Source organism: Hippocampus guttulatus, chromosome 16 (genome assembly GCF_054856545.1).
Source record: "Hippocampus guttulatus isolate MCC_2025c chromosome 16, RoL_Hgut_1.0, whole genome shotgun sequence".
Lineage (NCBI taxonomy): Eukaryota > Metazoa > Chordata > Actinopteri > Syngnathiformes > Syngnathidae > Hippocampus > Hippocampus guttulatus.
In genome coordinates this window covers 3,163,483-3,177,559 of record NC_141276.1, presented here as the reverse complement: position 1 = coordinate 3,177,559, position 14,077 = coordinate 3,163,483, and the positions used below count along the sequence as shown (strand labels likewise).

At 46.8% G+C, this 14,077-nt stretch overlaps 1 protein-coding gene across 1 annotated transcript in view; it reads right to left on the bottom strand.

Annotated features, from left to right (window-relative positions):
* The window catches only part of grin2aa (glutamate receptor, ionotropic, N-methyl D-aspartate 2A, a), a 75,531-nt gene extending 62,753 nt beyond the window's left edge, over nucleotides 1–12,778 (bottom strand). Inside the window, exons 1-2 of the mRNA XM_086132411.1 lie at nucleotides 12,452–12,778; nucleotides 6,152–6,658 (exon numbers count right to left, since the gene is read on the bottom strand). Of these exons, the coding sequence (XP_085988537.1) occupies nucleotides 6,152–6,658; nucleotides 12,452–12,703 (759 nt within the window). The 5' untranslated portion in view covers nucleotides 12,704–12,778. The remainder of the gene's footprint in view (nucleotides 1–6,151; nucleotides 6,659–12,451) is intronic.
* Nucleotides 12,779–14,077: the final 1,299 nt, after the last annotated feature.

The window sequence follows — 14,077 nt, the reverse complement described above, 5'->3', positions numbered from 1 at the left end:
ACACGTCTTGAGCGAGGCAAGCTTTTTTTAATTGATCCTCAAACCGATGTCTTTTCTTTATTCTACAAACACGAGAAAAGAAGAGACCTTTCACAGGCGGCAGCCGCGTACATGTTCTCAATATATTAGCCAGGCTTAAAGTGAGACCACAAACTTCTTTCCCAGAATGCCCCCTGGGTGTCTCCGTCGTCTCGCTGCGACTGAGCTCACTTTATATTTACTGGAAGCTTTGCGAGCGGCTGACAGGAGAGCGGTCGGTCAGGCAGATCAGGAATTCAATTTACGCGCAGAGGAAAACTTGGGATCATCGACAAGAACCGCGGAAGAAACAGATAGACGGGCAAACGCACATTTACACGCGTACACAACGATTTGTCAGACGTTCAAATGCGCGACAAACAGACGAGGATTATGGTGACGTTTGCCAGTTTGCTTATTCTTGTGACGCATGAAAGCTGATACGACCTTTGCACTCAGGACGGGGGGGAAAAACGCTTTGGAGGGATGTTAATGTTAAATTGTTTAATCTGCGCTGAAGGATTGGCTCCAAAGCTGGCAGCCGTGCCGGCTGCCAGCTTTCAAGTTTGAGACCAACCGAAATGGTGGTTGAAGAGAGTCGGGTTTGCCTCTGAGCAAAGCATTGAAGCCTCCAATTTTTTCGACAAACCCTTTCCATTGATGTCGGTCATCTCACGCAAGGTCGAAATACTTCATGAACACAAACAAAATTAATCCATCCATCTATTTTCTGAAGCGCTTTATCCTCAACTAGAGTCGCAGGTCCTGCTGGAGCCTATCCCAGCCGTCTTCGGGCAGTAGGCGGGGGACACCCTGAACCGGTCGCCAGCCAATCGCAGGGCACACACAGACGAACAAGCATCCGCGCCGACACTCACACCTACGGACAATATTGAGTGTTCAATCAGCCTGCCATGCATGTTTTTGGAACGTGGGAGGAAACCGGAGAACATGCAAACTCCACACGGGGAAGCCCTAGCTGGAATTGAACCTATGCAATGTGAGGTCAACTCGCTAAACACTGGCCCACCCAAGAAAACTCATAAAACTAAAACTGAAAAAAAAAAAAACTTCTTTGTTAACTAAAAGACGAAAAGGGGGGAAAGAACGAGCTAAAACTGCATCTTAGGCTAAATTCAGATTGCCAGCAAATGTGAACCAAACGGTCTACCACTGGCATTAGGAAGTGCTACTTTCATTGCACACTTGAAAGTATCCCGAAGAACACTGGAGTTAAAAAGTCCAAACGACCACAAAGTGGAGAGACGGTTGTAATGGCACGGTGCACATATTGGAAAATTCAGAACTGTGAAATAAGACCGAGCCTGTCGCGATGGAAAGGACAACATGAAAAGCGATATCCTCCGTGTCGCCCGTCCCGGCTAACCCGGTTGGCACCTCCATCTTGAGCCGTTGCCAATTATTACAAAACGACACTGGATAAGATGGATTTGATCGAAATCGGTCGTAACTTTTAATTCTCACCATGTCGGGTCAAGCCATTGCGTTGACTTCATGACAGGAGAGGGAGCTTTTACAGCTGCTGACCCGACTGCGCTAACAGCCTCAAATGCAGCGAAAGAGAGATGAAAGGGACAGCGCAACGCAGTAATGGGACATAAACGTCAACTTTTGCCATTAGGGAGGAATGTCCCAGAAAGGCAAAATGAAAGGGCGACTTTCAGGTACGCGAATGGGCGGTGCTTCGCAAACATGCTCGCCGAAGCAGCAAGCGGTTCGATTTCCTGAAATTGGATCGACTCTAACAGCCTCTTCCGGCAATGCCCGTATTCCGTAGTTGCATGCGCACACACACACTCAAAGATGTTTATTCGTGACACACACTCATGGTAAATTCAAAACCTGGAGCGAAGCAATGGTAATTGTTCGGTGAGAGACGTCTTAGCGAGGCAATGGGCGACGCGAGAGCGCCGCGGCGCCGTTATTAGCCTCGACGCAAACACGCGCGGCCAATTATAGACGCGAATATTGATGAGTATGTCGACGCAAACGCAGCACGCGCACTCCTGATGATCATCCGCAGAGGTGTGTGTGTGTGTATTTGTCTTTGTGCGAGGGAGCAAGGGGAGCTCTGGTTTAGCATCGGGAAGATGTTCAAGCAGCATGACAGTGGGAGTTGAGCCAAATGAAAACAAACGTCCCCAAAACAGTAATTGGACATAAATCACGCTGCATTCACTCTCTCCTCAGTCTCTTTGCTATTTATTTGACACACAACAAAACAGCCAGGCATCATCGTGCATCTGTTTTCGTGCACACGTGTGTAATTATACCGCCTGAGGGGAGACAGCAACTGAAATGGGTAAGTAATGTTCTTTGATCACAGTACAACACACAACGGGCACACGAGGCCGCACGCGCTCGCACACGCGTTTATTACGGTCGGCGTCGACGCTGCCGCAAAAACTTGCCTTTCAGCCTCAAGAGTCTCATCACGGCGACGACGAGGCGCACGCGTGCGTGCCGGCCTCGACAAATGAAATGTACGGCAAGGCTTCATGGTCGTATGAAACATTGTGTTCATAATATTTACGGCGTTCTTATCGAATACACTTAGCACGTATTCAGACTGTCCTTGGCTTGCACCATTTCTTTATTTATTGAAGGTAATCCTTTTGTGGAAGGAAAAACGCAGTGAAAAAAATGTATGGAAAATGTCAGTTTATTCACACTTCATGAAATCATTCAATGATGTGCCAGGAAAAAAAAAAGCATATTTTCTAACAATTGGGTAATTTGGTTCATGTTTTTGAAATGTGACCAGTTTTAGAGGCATTTGACTTCTTTTACTGTCGGAATATATTCAATGAACTGTATTGTCGGGCAGCACAATTTCGCCTCACAGCGCACAGATGCAGGGTTCGATTCTGGCTCCGCCCTTCCTGGGCGGAGTCATTTTTGGCTACTATAAAACGCTTGTCCATCTATGCGTCTCAGATTATGCAAATTAGCAACCAACTGACTTGTCAAAAAATCGGACGTCCGCCCTCGATTGAGGTTATGCATTTGTTACGAGGTTATGTGATGAAACAATATTCTCACGTTTCTGTGTTCTCGGAGTTTTTTCCACCTCGACACATTTGCCAAGGTAGCCAAAAGGTATGACGGCAAGGATGGTGTCACTCGTGTGCTCGAATCTTAACGGCGTGAAGCGACACCTTGGAAATGGCGGGATCGCACATTTTGATGACGGCTGTATTGTGAAGATTAGCCGTATTCTAGCGTTTGTGACCACGGGGAGAAGTCGAGAAGCAAGCGGCCGCACACGGATGACTTATACAGCATGATGACCTCATGAAATTTTGTTGGCAAGGAAATGTCTCTCAACCGCTTCATTCAGCGGCTCGCGATGCTTCGCCATCATGACATATCTCACCAAAACATCGGGAGAAAGCAACTGTAGCGACGGAAGACAACAGGCAAATGAAGGGTGGAGGCACGTCAGGTAAGTAGATGTGAGTCACGCCGCGCCAAGTCTTATAAGATGCAGAATGAAGAGCGTTCGTGAAAAATGCGATCCAGTCGGCATTACAGCCTTCTGAGAGAGTGCGAGAATTGCACGAGGCCCATGAACAAGTCAGAGCCAGACATCTACCCACACAATTAAAGCGCTGAAGGAATGAGGGCGTGCAAAAATGAAAGCGTTGATGCAAGAAAGCAAGAAAAAGAGAGTACGATTGATTGATTGATTCCCCCCCCCCTCCCGCCTAACAATGAAGCGCAGTGACTACAAACACAGAAAGGGAAAAACATTTTTCTCCGTAATCAATAATACAGGAAAATGATCCATTGTTCGACCAAAAAATAAAAAAAGTTTACTAGACGGTTGAAAGGGACTAACACAAAGTTGTGGCAACATTTGTCTCGCTTTCTTGAAGGGAAGTGCTTTCAAATCAAATTCTCAAGCCCTTCCCGCGGCTTTGACCGGGAGTCATCCGTACAAAAGCGAGTTAAACTCCACGTGACGGGAAGAGGAAACACTCCACTCTCAGATGCGTACACGGAGCGCACACGGGGACATTTCACACACAGTGTGAAGGCGTAATCACGACGAGACAAACATCGTGAGGCTCTTACAAGGCGTAATCAGCGGAGGCGAGCCTCTCTTCATATTTCACATGAGGATTAGGCAAAATCTGGATGGAACAAGGCGGGGAAAAGACTCCGCTATACTTACACTTCAGAGGGGAAAAACGCATCAACATTCAACCCCACCCCCAACGTATTGGCACTGAAAGTCGAAGGCCACGAGACAGGTGAAAAGCAGAAAAGGCAAAGATTCATGCAGGCGCGGATTCAAAATAGTACAAATCTGTTGCGGCGAATCTAAAGCGTAACTTGTCAAACTCGTGGTCCTCGGTCCATTTGTGGTCCTCAAGACCATATTTTGCGGCCCCCCTCCTTGACACCAAAGCTTAATGTTAGTTTTTTTTTCTTTGCTGTCTCATTGCCCTCTGTGGGTTTTTATCTTCTTTCAATCACTTCTGGGCTACCATAGCTCGTGCTCGTAACAGCTTTCAGCAAAACGTAACTGAAGTGACATCCAGTGGAGGCTAAAGATATGCTGTCACGCAGTCCCAGTCCTGTCTTTTTTTTTTTTTTCCAAATCTGCTATGAAGTGAAAGGTTGGTGAGGAGACTTTTTTTTTTTTTTTGCTGAACACCCTGGGGCACAACATGTCCTGAACGCATAGTAGGAAGTTGCGGCGCTCAAGAAATCAACCGTCAGTACTCAAGTACCAGGGAGATGAGAGCAGGGACTCCGTTACCAATCTTGTTCATGTCCTGAAGAACTGCTCGTCTTCGGAACTATTAATAAACATTGAGAAGATTTGATTCAGTGTATATTATTTATTATAAATTTTTTTTATGGAGTACTTGATGTGGCCAAGAAACACCCGCACTCTATCCCCAGCCGCCCCTGCGCAAGTTATTTACTGATGATATTGAAGAGATTTCATCACGCTTGTCAAACATTATGAATGATTTCGAGTTCAGCTTACATGACTAAAAATCTCCAGAGACACGTTTGCAAAACCAAGAAGCACTTCGCACAATACTTTTCACAGTGCGTCTCAGGAGATCACTGAAAAGTTGATTTCGCACATCTGATGAAATCGTCAGAAACGCCATTGTGGCTCATGGGCGTTTCACATGACCATACCGGGAACACAAATAGAAGCTTAACCTGAAAAGCAAAAGGGGGATGAATGTGGGCGAGTGCGGGATATGCTGGCCATATGGAAGAGGAAATTTTCATCGGAAGCTCATCAACAGAATGTGATGAGCTTCCAACTAAACGACGAACTTCTATGAAACAAAAATGTACGACCATCGCAATAGTAAATGATGTGATGTACAGTATGCAGTCTAGAGTGAACGACTGGGTGAATGAGAAGAGCGGAATGAGTGAGCTGGTGTTTGATGGAGTTAGGGTGAAATTAATTGACTGGTTTATATATTAGGAGGTGTGCGCCAACCCCCCCCCCCCCCCTCCCCAGAAAAAAAAACAACCTTCACATGACTGCACATGACAAAGTAATGGTCCAACTACCAGCTGGGTTTTGCAGCAGAGGCAGGTGTTTGTGTACTCTGGCATAACATTTTCACTAAGCTTCAGCCATGTTTTCTCGCCCTTTCACGTCTGCTTTTGAATGCACGACTCTGTCTGAACCCGTGTGCATTCATTCAAAGGAAACTGTAATACCTTTTTCTCAAGTGAAATTCACGCCTATTGAACAGGCTTTGGGTGCACTTCATACACTTAAAAAAAATCTTTCTGGGGGGGGGGGGGGGGGGCTGCACAACTTTACTCTGTTTATCTACACTCTTGGCGGTGCACAGATACAAGCTTGACTGGCACTTGAAAGATGCAAGTGCCAATTCTTCCCGTCAGGAAACAACTCACAAAAGATGCAGAATACTTCACTCCAATTCTGGCAGCAGAAATGCTAGCGACTAAGGTATAGCGAAACAAAAATCTATTGGTGCCCCCATTGACGCTTCACAACACAGCAGTCCGCGCACAAACGTATCAAGCATAAATGCATCAACAGCGACAAACCAAGCATACTTCCATCAATCGTATGTAATATTCAAGCATTGCTCCATACCTTATCCGCCATGATCATGGATGAGCCCCCGTGAATGCCCAGGATGGGTATGAGCGTCTGCGAGGAAATAAAATCCAATATCTGGGCGATGGCCTCCTGGTCCGTGCCATCCCCAAACACCACGCCGTGGATCTTTGTCCCGGACATCAGGTCACACATGTGGGTGATGATGCTTTTCGGGTCGGTCTCGTTCACGAGCAGACTGACCACGTTGACGTCAATGGGCTCCTCCTTGCTCCACAGCGCCCGGATGTCTCGGTCGGAGATGTAACGCGTGCGCCCCAGGATCACCGCGATATTTAGGACCGGCACTTTCTCAGCGGCACCTCCACTTCGCTGCTTTTGAGCTACCGCAGGGTTGGTGATGTAGGTCACCACCACCAGCAGAGCGAAGGAAAGCAGCGCAGCATGACTGCCGCTGCCACCGCCACGGCCCCAACCGCTGCTCCTTCTGCTCCTCCTCTTGCTTCTGCTGCTGAGGGACATACTTCCGAACCACTTCAGCCCCTGCGTAAGAGAAAAGAGGCTTTGTCAGAGTGCAATTCTTTGAGGAATTGTGTCAGACGCATACGAGCTGGGGGAATGCGCTGGAGGTTGCAGATGGTCGGGAGGCATACGAGATGACTCACAAGTGTAAAATTTCCAGTCATAACTACTCGGCTCGGATTATTCACGTAGAGGCGGCTTGGGTAGGCTATTTACACGGTATTTAACCTACAGGTGTGTGAACTGCCGTTTACACAGTTGATTTCAAACGCCCTCCGCTGTCCTCAGTGTTACAGTTGCATGGTGATTAGGAATCCGCTCGCTACGTTAGCAACCAGCAGTGGTTTAGGGTCACATATGTGATATCGGATTGGCACCAGTCCCAGCTGACCAACGAGTAGAAGTGGGACATTGTGAAATTGTTGTGATTGAGTCGAAGATGAAACTGAGTCAACAGTTTACTCTCCGCTTGGCAAAAACAACAACAGCTATTACAGCTAGCTATTTTACGCGACACAAATTAGCAAGCGGTGTAACTCCTACTCATCGAGAACCGGAAGGCTTTACTCTCAACCCACAGCTAGCCTTTGGCACAGCCACTCGAATGAAAATTTATTTCGATTGTTGACCAGCACAACCTCTTTGCACTCGAGTTTGCCATTGGAAAAAGAGTCAATTGCATCGTAGCGTTGCATTGAAAGTATGTACCGAGCAGTAGAAATGAGGCTTCATTTCCAAAATGTTTACAAAAATAAAGGACAAGGTTGCCATTTACTGCAAATAGAAAACCAACATTCCTTCCATTTGGGAATCCTCCGTTTAGCCTAAAAATTGCTGTCAAAACTGATTTGCGATCTTTACTGAAGTCCAAATCAAATTACGTCATGACACAGCATGCATGAGAAAAAATAATAGATTAATAGGATGCCATTTTTGCTCCGTTTTGAGATCTCATTTATCGTTTACGGTTCCGACACATCCAGTTTGAAGGTTTTCCCCCTTTACAATTAAAGCATCTACTAATTAATTATCCCAACCAAATCCAATTAAACGCTCATGAAAAACGCTTCCTGAGGTGGTACAGATGGCTGTATGATCGTGTGATGAGACAGTGCGTGAATCAGCGTGACGGTGCCAGCCAGGTAAGACATGGAAGGATGACATCAGCCCCTCTGCACCAACCGGGGCAAAAAAAGTACATCGACATCATTGTCTCACATGCTCTACAATTTACACCCTCATCTCTCGAGAGAGAGACTCGCTGGACACCCAATGCTCAAAGAGCATGAAAGAAAGAGATGAGGGGGGGGGGGGGGGGGGCATGACAGAAGGACATGAAACATATGGCCAGATTGTTGTGCACTGCTGACAATTTCAGGATGCGGTGACAGATGACAACCCGACATATTTTGGTGTCATTGCAGAGCCGTCTTGGGTGAGAAGTTAGTCGTCCTTTTTTCTCTGTTCACATCTGAACAGATTAAAGAGGGGATCATGGGTTGGAGAAAAAAAAACCACCACTATTTATGTTGCTATGATTTTTTTTGTGGAGGCAGGCGTCCCTCGATAGATTTAATACCAACTGAAGGAAAGCGTATAGAGCAGGTTTGCAAGGTCCATTCCCAAAAATCTATTTTTAAATGAAGTTTACGGATCAAGAAACAAGTCATATTTCAGTTTAATAACCTTGAAGGTACAATGGCATTCTGGTTGCGTTCTCCACATCACATAAGGTTATTTTCTTTTCGAAAAGGGCCGTCATCGCTTCGGATTTTCGTGCCGTTTTGTGAGCTGAATAATACAAGGGCGCTTTTTTTTTTTTTTTTGGTCATTGGGTGTTTTGTAAAAGAAGCAGCGGAATCCATGTCCCCGGTGCCTAGCTGAGCATTATATATCGTTAAAGCAGACCCGAGGATGAATCATCCAAATCTAGGTCTCTTCACAGGAGAGACTGCGGCAATTCCAAACGGCTTCCTGACATTCATCTCCTCTTACCGAAAAGTCATGGGAGCTCCCATCTAGTTTTGCTCTCGTCAATGAATCAGTTTGACCCCTGTGAATTATCATATATTTTACTACTATGCCCACAGTCTAGCTCAAATGATACTGTGATTATATTCAGGACCACCATAAGCCCCCGTGACAAGTGAATCAGTCATTGACAAGATTACTTTTCCTCATGCGATGAAAGCAGTGGTGTTAGTCGCAGCGTTTCAAAAGAAACGTGCGAGTGTTTGCATCGACGGGCATTTATTTTTACGCGCGTGATCCGTTTAGGTTTGCGTCACATGACTGTTTCACCAATCCAATGAACTACGAGCGACTCTTTTTCACCAATCAAATAAAGCTGGGCAGTCACATGACCACACACACACACAGTGTCCATGGCGCTGCACAAAGTTTTCAAAGTGACCCATTGACATGAAACAGGGCAGAAATTGACATCGACGACTCACGTGAATATAAGCGGTATCAGAAATCGATGGCTCAACTATGTAAAAAAAAAAAAACTGTCATGTCATGCACTTTCACATGCGTCTGCCTATAACGATTAGCATTTTAGCCTACAAGAACTCGACTCTGAACCGCAGGAAAATGAAAGAGGCCCGTCTTTTTCTGCATTTGAAAAAAAAAAATGTAACACTCTGTGGAATAAAAGCAGCAGGTCAACCACGCCACGTGAATAATAATTGCTGTTCATCCGACCCAATCCATTTCAGCTCTCTGTTCTCCTCGCCGTGGAAAGGCTTGAGTGCGTTCAAAAGGAGAGGGGGGGGGGGGGGGTGGAAAGCAATTCCAGCATATGCACGGGACTGAAGATAAAAAGGAAAGCTGGCAGAAATCGGGCTGTATTGGGCAAATAAAACAGATGTCAACACTTAGAATAAATGTGATCATTTATTGTGGCTGAATTTGCCTTCGTTTATCACCTCCCAGTTGCACTTCCCTTTCATCTATTTGTTTGGTGCCATCCTCTCGCCGGCAGTTCTCTAATTTCCCGTCACTCGCCGCCATACCGCAGTAATGAGCAACATTTTAAGACGAGGTTCATATTTTTCTCATGCCTGATTTATTCATACTTTATCTATCTTTACGATGCTATAGTACATTGCAACGTGCATATTTATTGGCCTCTTTAGCTTCTGATATCTTCATTGAAAAGCGAGTTCCTTCAGGCTGGTGGAATAAATGCGGCAATCCAAGCGGCCGCCGAGGAGAACAGCGCTGCCATGCCAGGCCGCTGAGGTGGGCAAAACACTGTAAGAAGGCGCTGGCGATCTATTAAAAATATGGGTGGATCAAATTCCAATCCAGACAACTTCCAAACATTTATGGGGTGGAGGGGATGAACGGAAAAAGTTGAAGAAAAAAAAACGGGCACATACTAGTAAAACTAGAGTAAATGCAATTTTTAAAAAAAAGGGGCGGGGGGGATCGCTCACATGCAAGGAAGAAGGAAGAAAGTGGTCGAGTGAACCGAGCATGCGAGCATCCCCAGCCAAATGCAATTGAAGCAGTATGGCGTCACACAAAGGCTCCCCGCTTTTGGCACCACAACAGTGAACAATGTTTGGCAAGCGCAGCCGTAATCATGGATACCAGTCACGCAAACACAATACACACACACACACACACACACACACGCACACACACTCGACGGCTACCAAAAAGCAAGGCGCTGTATGATTGCCCTTGTACACAACTGTACCAAAAAAAAAAAAAAAAAAGATAATAAAATAATAAGCCAAGCGTCTCCTCCTGCAGGCTGCCATTGCAACCGTGTGGCTTCACCTCCACAAATCCTCTTTTCTGGTTCACACATAACCATCTTAGATTTGCATCAATAATTCAGCTTGCAATATCTCTTTACATGATGATTAATAGGACTGCATTTACCGCCGCGATCGTTCTTCCTTGTATCTTCTAACTGGCATTAAAATTACATTCATGTACTCTATACATCAATGCGTATGATTTATTTACAAAGTCTGGGCCAGGATGCTTGATACAGATGATGCTCAGCGCATGTTTTACTGAGGCCAGAAGACTTAGTTGTGTGCATTTATGAAGATATGTTGGAGGTAGCAGAAGATTGCCTGGAATGTTTTTGGTTTTTTTCCCACATCTTCTGACAACTTCCTTCTCTTCACGTTTTTTTGTTCTACACTTTGTCCGAGGTGAGACTCAAAAAGCTCCCAGGTCAGATCAGTTGTAATTTGTCCGTCTTTGCTCTGCGCGCCTGGAACACCTCCAACGAGAAGCGCCCGAGGGCTTCACCTGAATCATCGGCTGACACCTCATAGCATGACGGAGCAGCATCTGTCCTCATCTTAACCGCACATTCGAACACAGTTTTAACATCCCGAAGAAAGATTATATTGCTTTGAAATAAACAAACATCAAAAGCATCGCACGAAGGGACTCAAACAGATCATCGCGTATTTTCCTTCCAGGATCTACCACTTGTATTCCAGAAAGACAAACCGCAATGACACCTCAAAGGCTCATTCTGACTGCTTGCGTGGGTTTTTTTCCGGGTACTCCGGTTTCCTCCCACAATCCAAAAACATGCATGACAGGCTGATTGACCACTCGAAATTGTCCCTAGGCGTGTGTGTGACCGCGGATGGTTGTTTGTCTCTGTGATTGGCTGGCGACCGGTTCAGGGTGTCCCCGCCTAGTGCCCAAAGACTTCCGCTGGGCTTCTCGTTGAATAATGTTAGAATCCCATCACATAGAAACTTCTCTACTTTTTCTCAGGTAGGTAGCAAAACCAGAAGGCAAAAAAATGCTTCCTCGTTGGCCTCAGTCTGCGTGGGGGGGGAGGGGCGGTGTGTGGTTTAATACTTTATTTCCTTTTTCTGTCAAAGAAATATGGATTGGCCCTCCATGGGCTGCAGCTGACGCCTTTTACCGAGAGGGAGGAGGAGAGAACTGCGCTCCAACAACGTGACTCGAGCCCGAGAACAGGGAGGGAGGTTCAAGTCGGTTCAACGAAGCCAACACAATACAATGTCGACCCCTACTGGTTAATAAAGGGACTGCCTCCCGCATCCGCGACGAAGACTCGTCTGTGGTCTTAAAATATAATTTTTTTCCCAGCCTCATACTAGGATTACATCACGTTCCGATAGAGTTCGACAAAATATCACAACTCACGATGTACTTATAGAATCGAAAGGAAGGGCTTACGAATGACATCACTGACAACGATTGTTGGGATGGGACGTGCACGAAGTAAAAGTTGTCCCAGCAAGATGAAATCAACTAATTTAGATGGAAACTGGAGAACTCCATCCTGGTCATGGTTTATCTCGTTTGTTCATGAATATACAACGCGTTCTACCAAATTGGACGCCTCGCGTATGAGGAATACACGAGGATGAATTTGCACGATCGTACGAGAGATCTGCGCGTTTGATTTCTCCTTTTCTGTCAGGTAAAAGGTTGATTTTAGGAGACGATAGGTGTCGAAATAGGCGACAAGGGGAGTGCTGTTACATTGATGTCGCCTCAAAGCAGCCTGCGCTCCCCTCACTGCGCAACTGGATGACATATGAGCCAATTAGGAGTCTATATCTGCGCCATGCGGGGATTTACTTTAATTTTCATTCGCATCGTTGATTAGTTTTCCTTTCGGTAGGATTCAAATCGGGTTTATGCGGTGCGGTGTCGATGCCGCACTTTGGCTTGGGGACGCCTGTGGGGTTACCCGCAGAGCGCATCAGCAACGGCTGGAGAAGGTGTTGGAGCTCCACCATGCAACATTCGGGGGAAAGGGGGGGGGGGGGACAAAAAAAGACAACTACTTACAACATCTCCCTTCCACAGAGCTCCAAAATAGTAGCGCGAGATGACATTGCAACAGTCCCCTCTTGCCTCCGCGAAAGCCTGCAGCCTCGGATGGTGCTCACTCTCAAACACTGCACAGCAGGGGGGTGGGGGGAACAAACCACCCGATATCTGGAGAGCAATAATTTCCACCGCGCGTGCCCCCAAAATGACAAGAATTGAGTGAAATTCCACGCTCTTGTCACTTTGTGACGGCGCCGCTGCAAAGAGCATCAATGTTGTAGTAATCCAATTTTCATTGTGCGTGCGCCTGCGGCTGCTGATTCTCCACTGCAATCTCTGCCGGCCCCGCGCATGGTGGGGGGGGGGGGGGGGGGGGGCTCAAGCAGCCTCTATGAGATCATGCAGCTCTCGGTATCCTGTCATTGCCGTCCCGGGGCTGAGGTGAAGGAAGAGGCAGGCTGGACGCGCGCATTCATGGACCAGCAAGAGAGCTCCTGCAGCCCGCAAAGCGTTGCATGCGCGGGACCCGCTTTCTCTTGCCGTCTCGCGCTCTCGCTCCCTCCCTCCCTCACTCACTACCCCGCCGTGCACGTTTGTGTTTATGTGATGTGTGCACTGAATGTGCTCTGGTGCGTGAGTCAATTCCTCCATGCGCTCTCACTGCAGATCCGAGGGCAGCTGGACCCTCGATGAAGCTCCTTTCAGGGCGAGGAGAGTTGAGCAAATTTCACAACATTTATCCTCTGTTCCGCGCACAACCACTTTTGGGATTCTGTCTTTTTCGGTAAGGGGTGGGGGGGGGGGGGGGGAATAGACGCCGCGTCTTTGGGGGAATTTTTCGAGAGAAAATTCAGCTGGAAAGTGGAGCGCATGCAGCAGAGCTGATAAATGGTGCAAAGAAGCAATGGTGCATATAAGGGATCAATGCGGGATGAAAGGCATCTACTCCATCTTGAGCCATGAGAAGTGGGCATGGAGGGCAATATAAATTAAGTACAATGGCAAGACGCGAATATTATTTTGTGTTAGCATTTGAAGTTGCCTTTTTTTTTCCTTCCCGAATCCCTCAATATTCATTCCACCCCATATCACTAATTATTGTTCCAGCGTTTGCTCAGCCATGGGAACCAATGTTAAGTAATAATAATAATGAAAATTAAAAAAAAAAGAATCAGATTTATCCATCCATCCACTTTCTGATCCGCATTATACTCACAAGGGTCGCGAGCATGCTGGAGCCTAACCCAGCTGTCTTTGGTCACTAAGCGGGATACACCCTGAACCGGTCGCCAGCCAATCGCAGGGCACACAGAGACGAACAACAGAATCGAACCCTGCGCCGCTGCAAACCAGTCAATCACTGAGCCGCCCCAGATTTATACAGATCTTTGGGTTTTTTTTGGACACTCAAAGACCCTTCGCAGTGGATCCATTATTCATGTACTTACACATTCCTGTTGTGGAGGTGGCAAACCGCGTTCTGTAGTCACAGCGGCGCATTCACAGGCAGGCTGATGGAAGTGCGGCTGCCATGTGCCTATGGAACCTCAAACCGGTACCAAACAAATTCAAACCCAGTCGGACACGCCATGTTGTGGCTTGATTGCGTCCCAGCTGCAGTTGCAGTGAAGGGAGTTTCCCTCC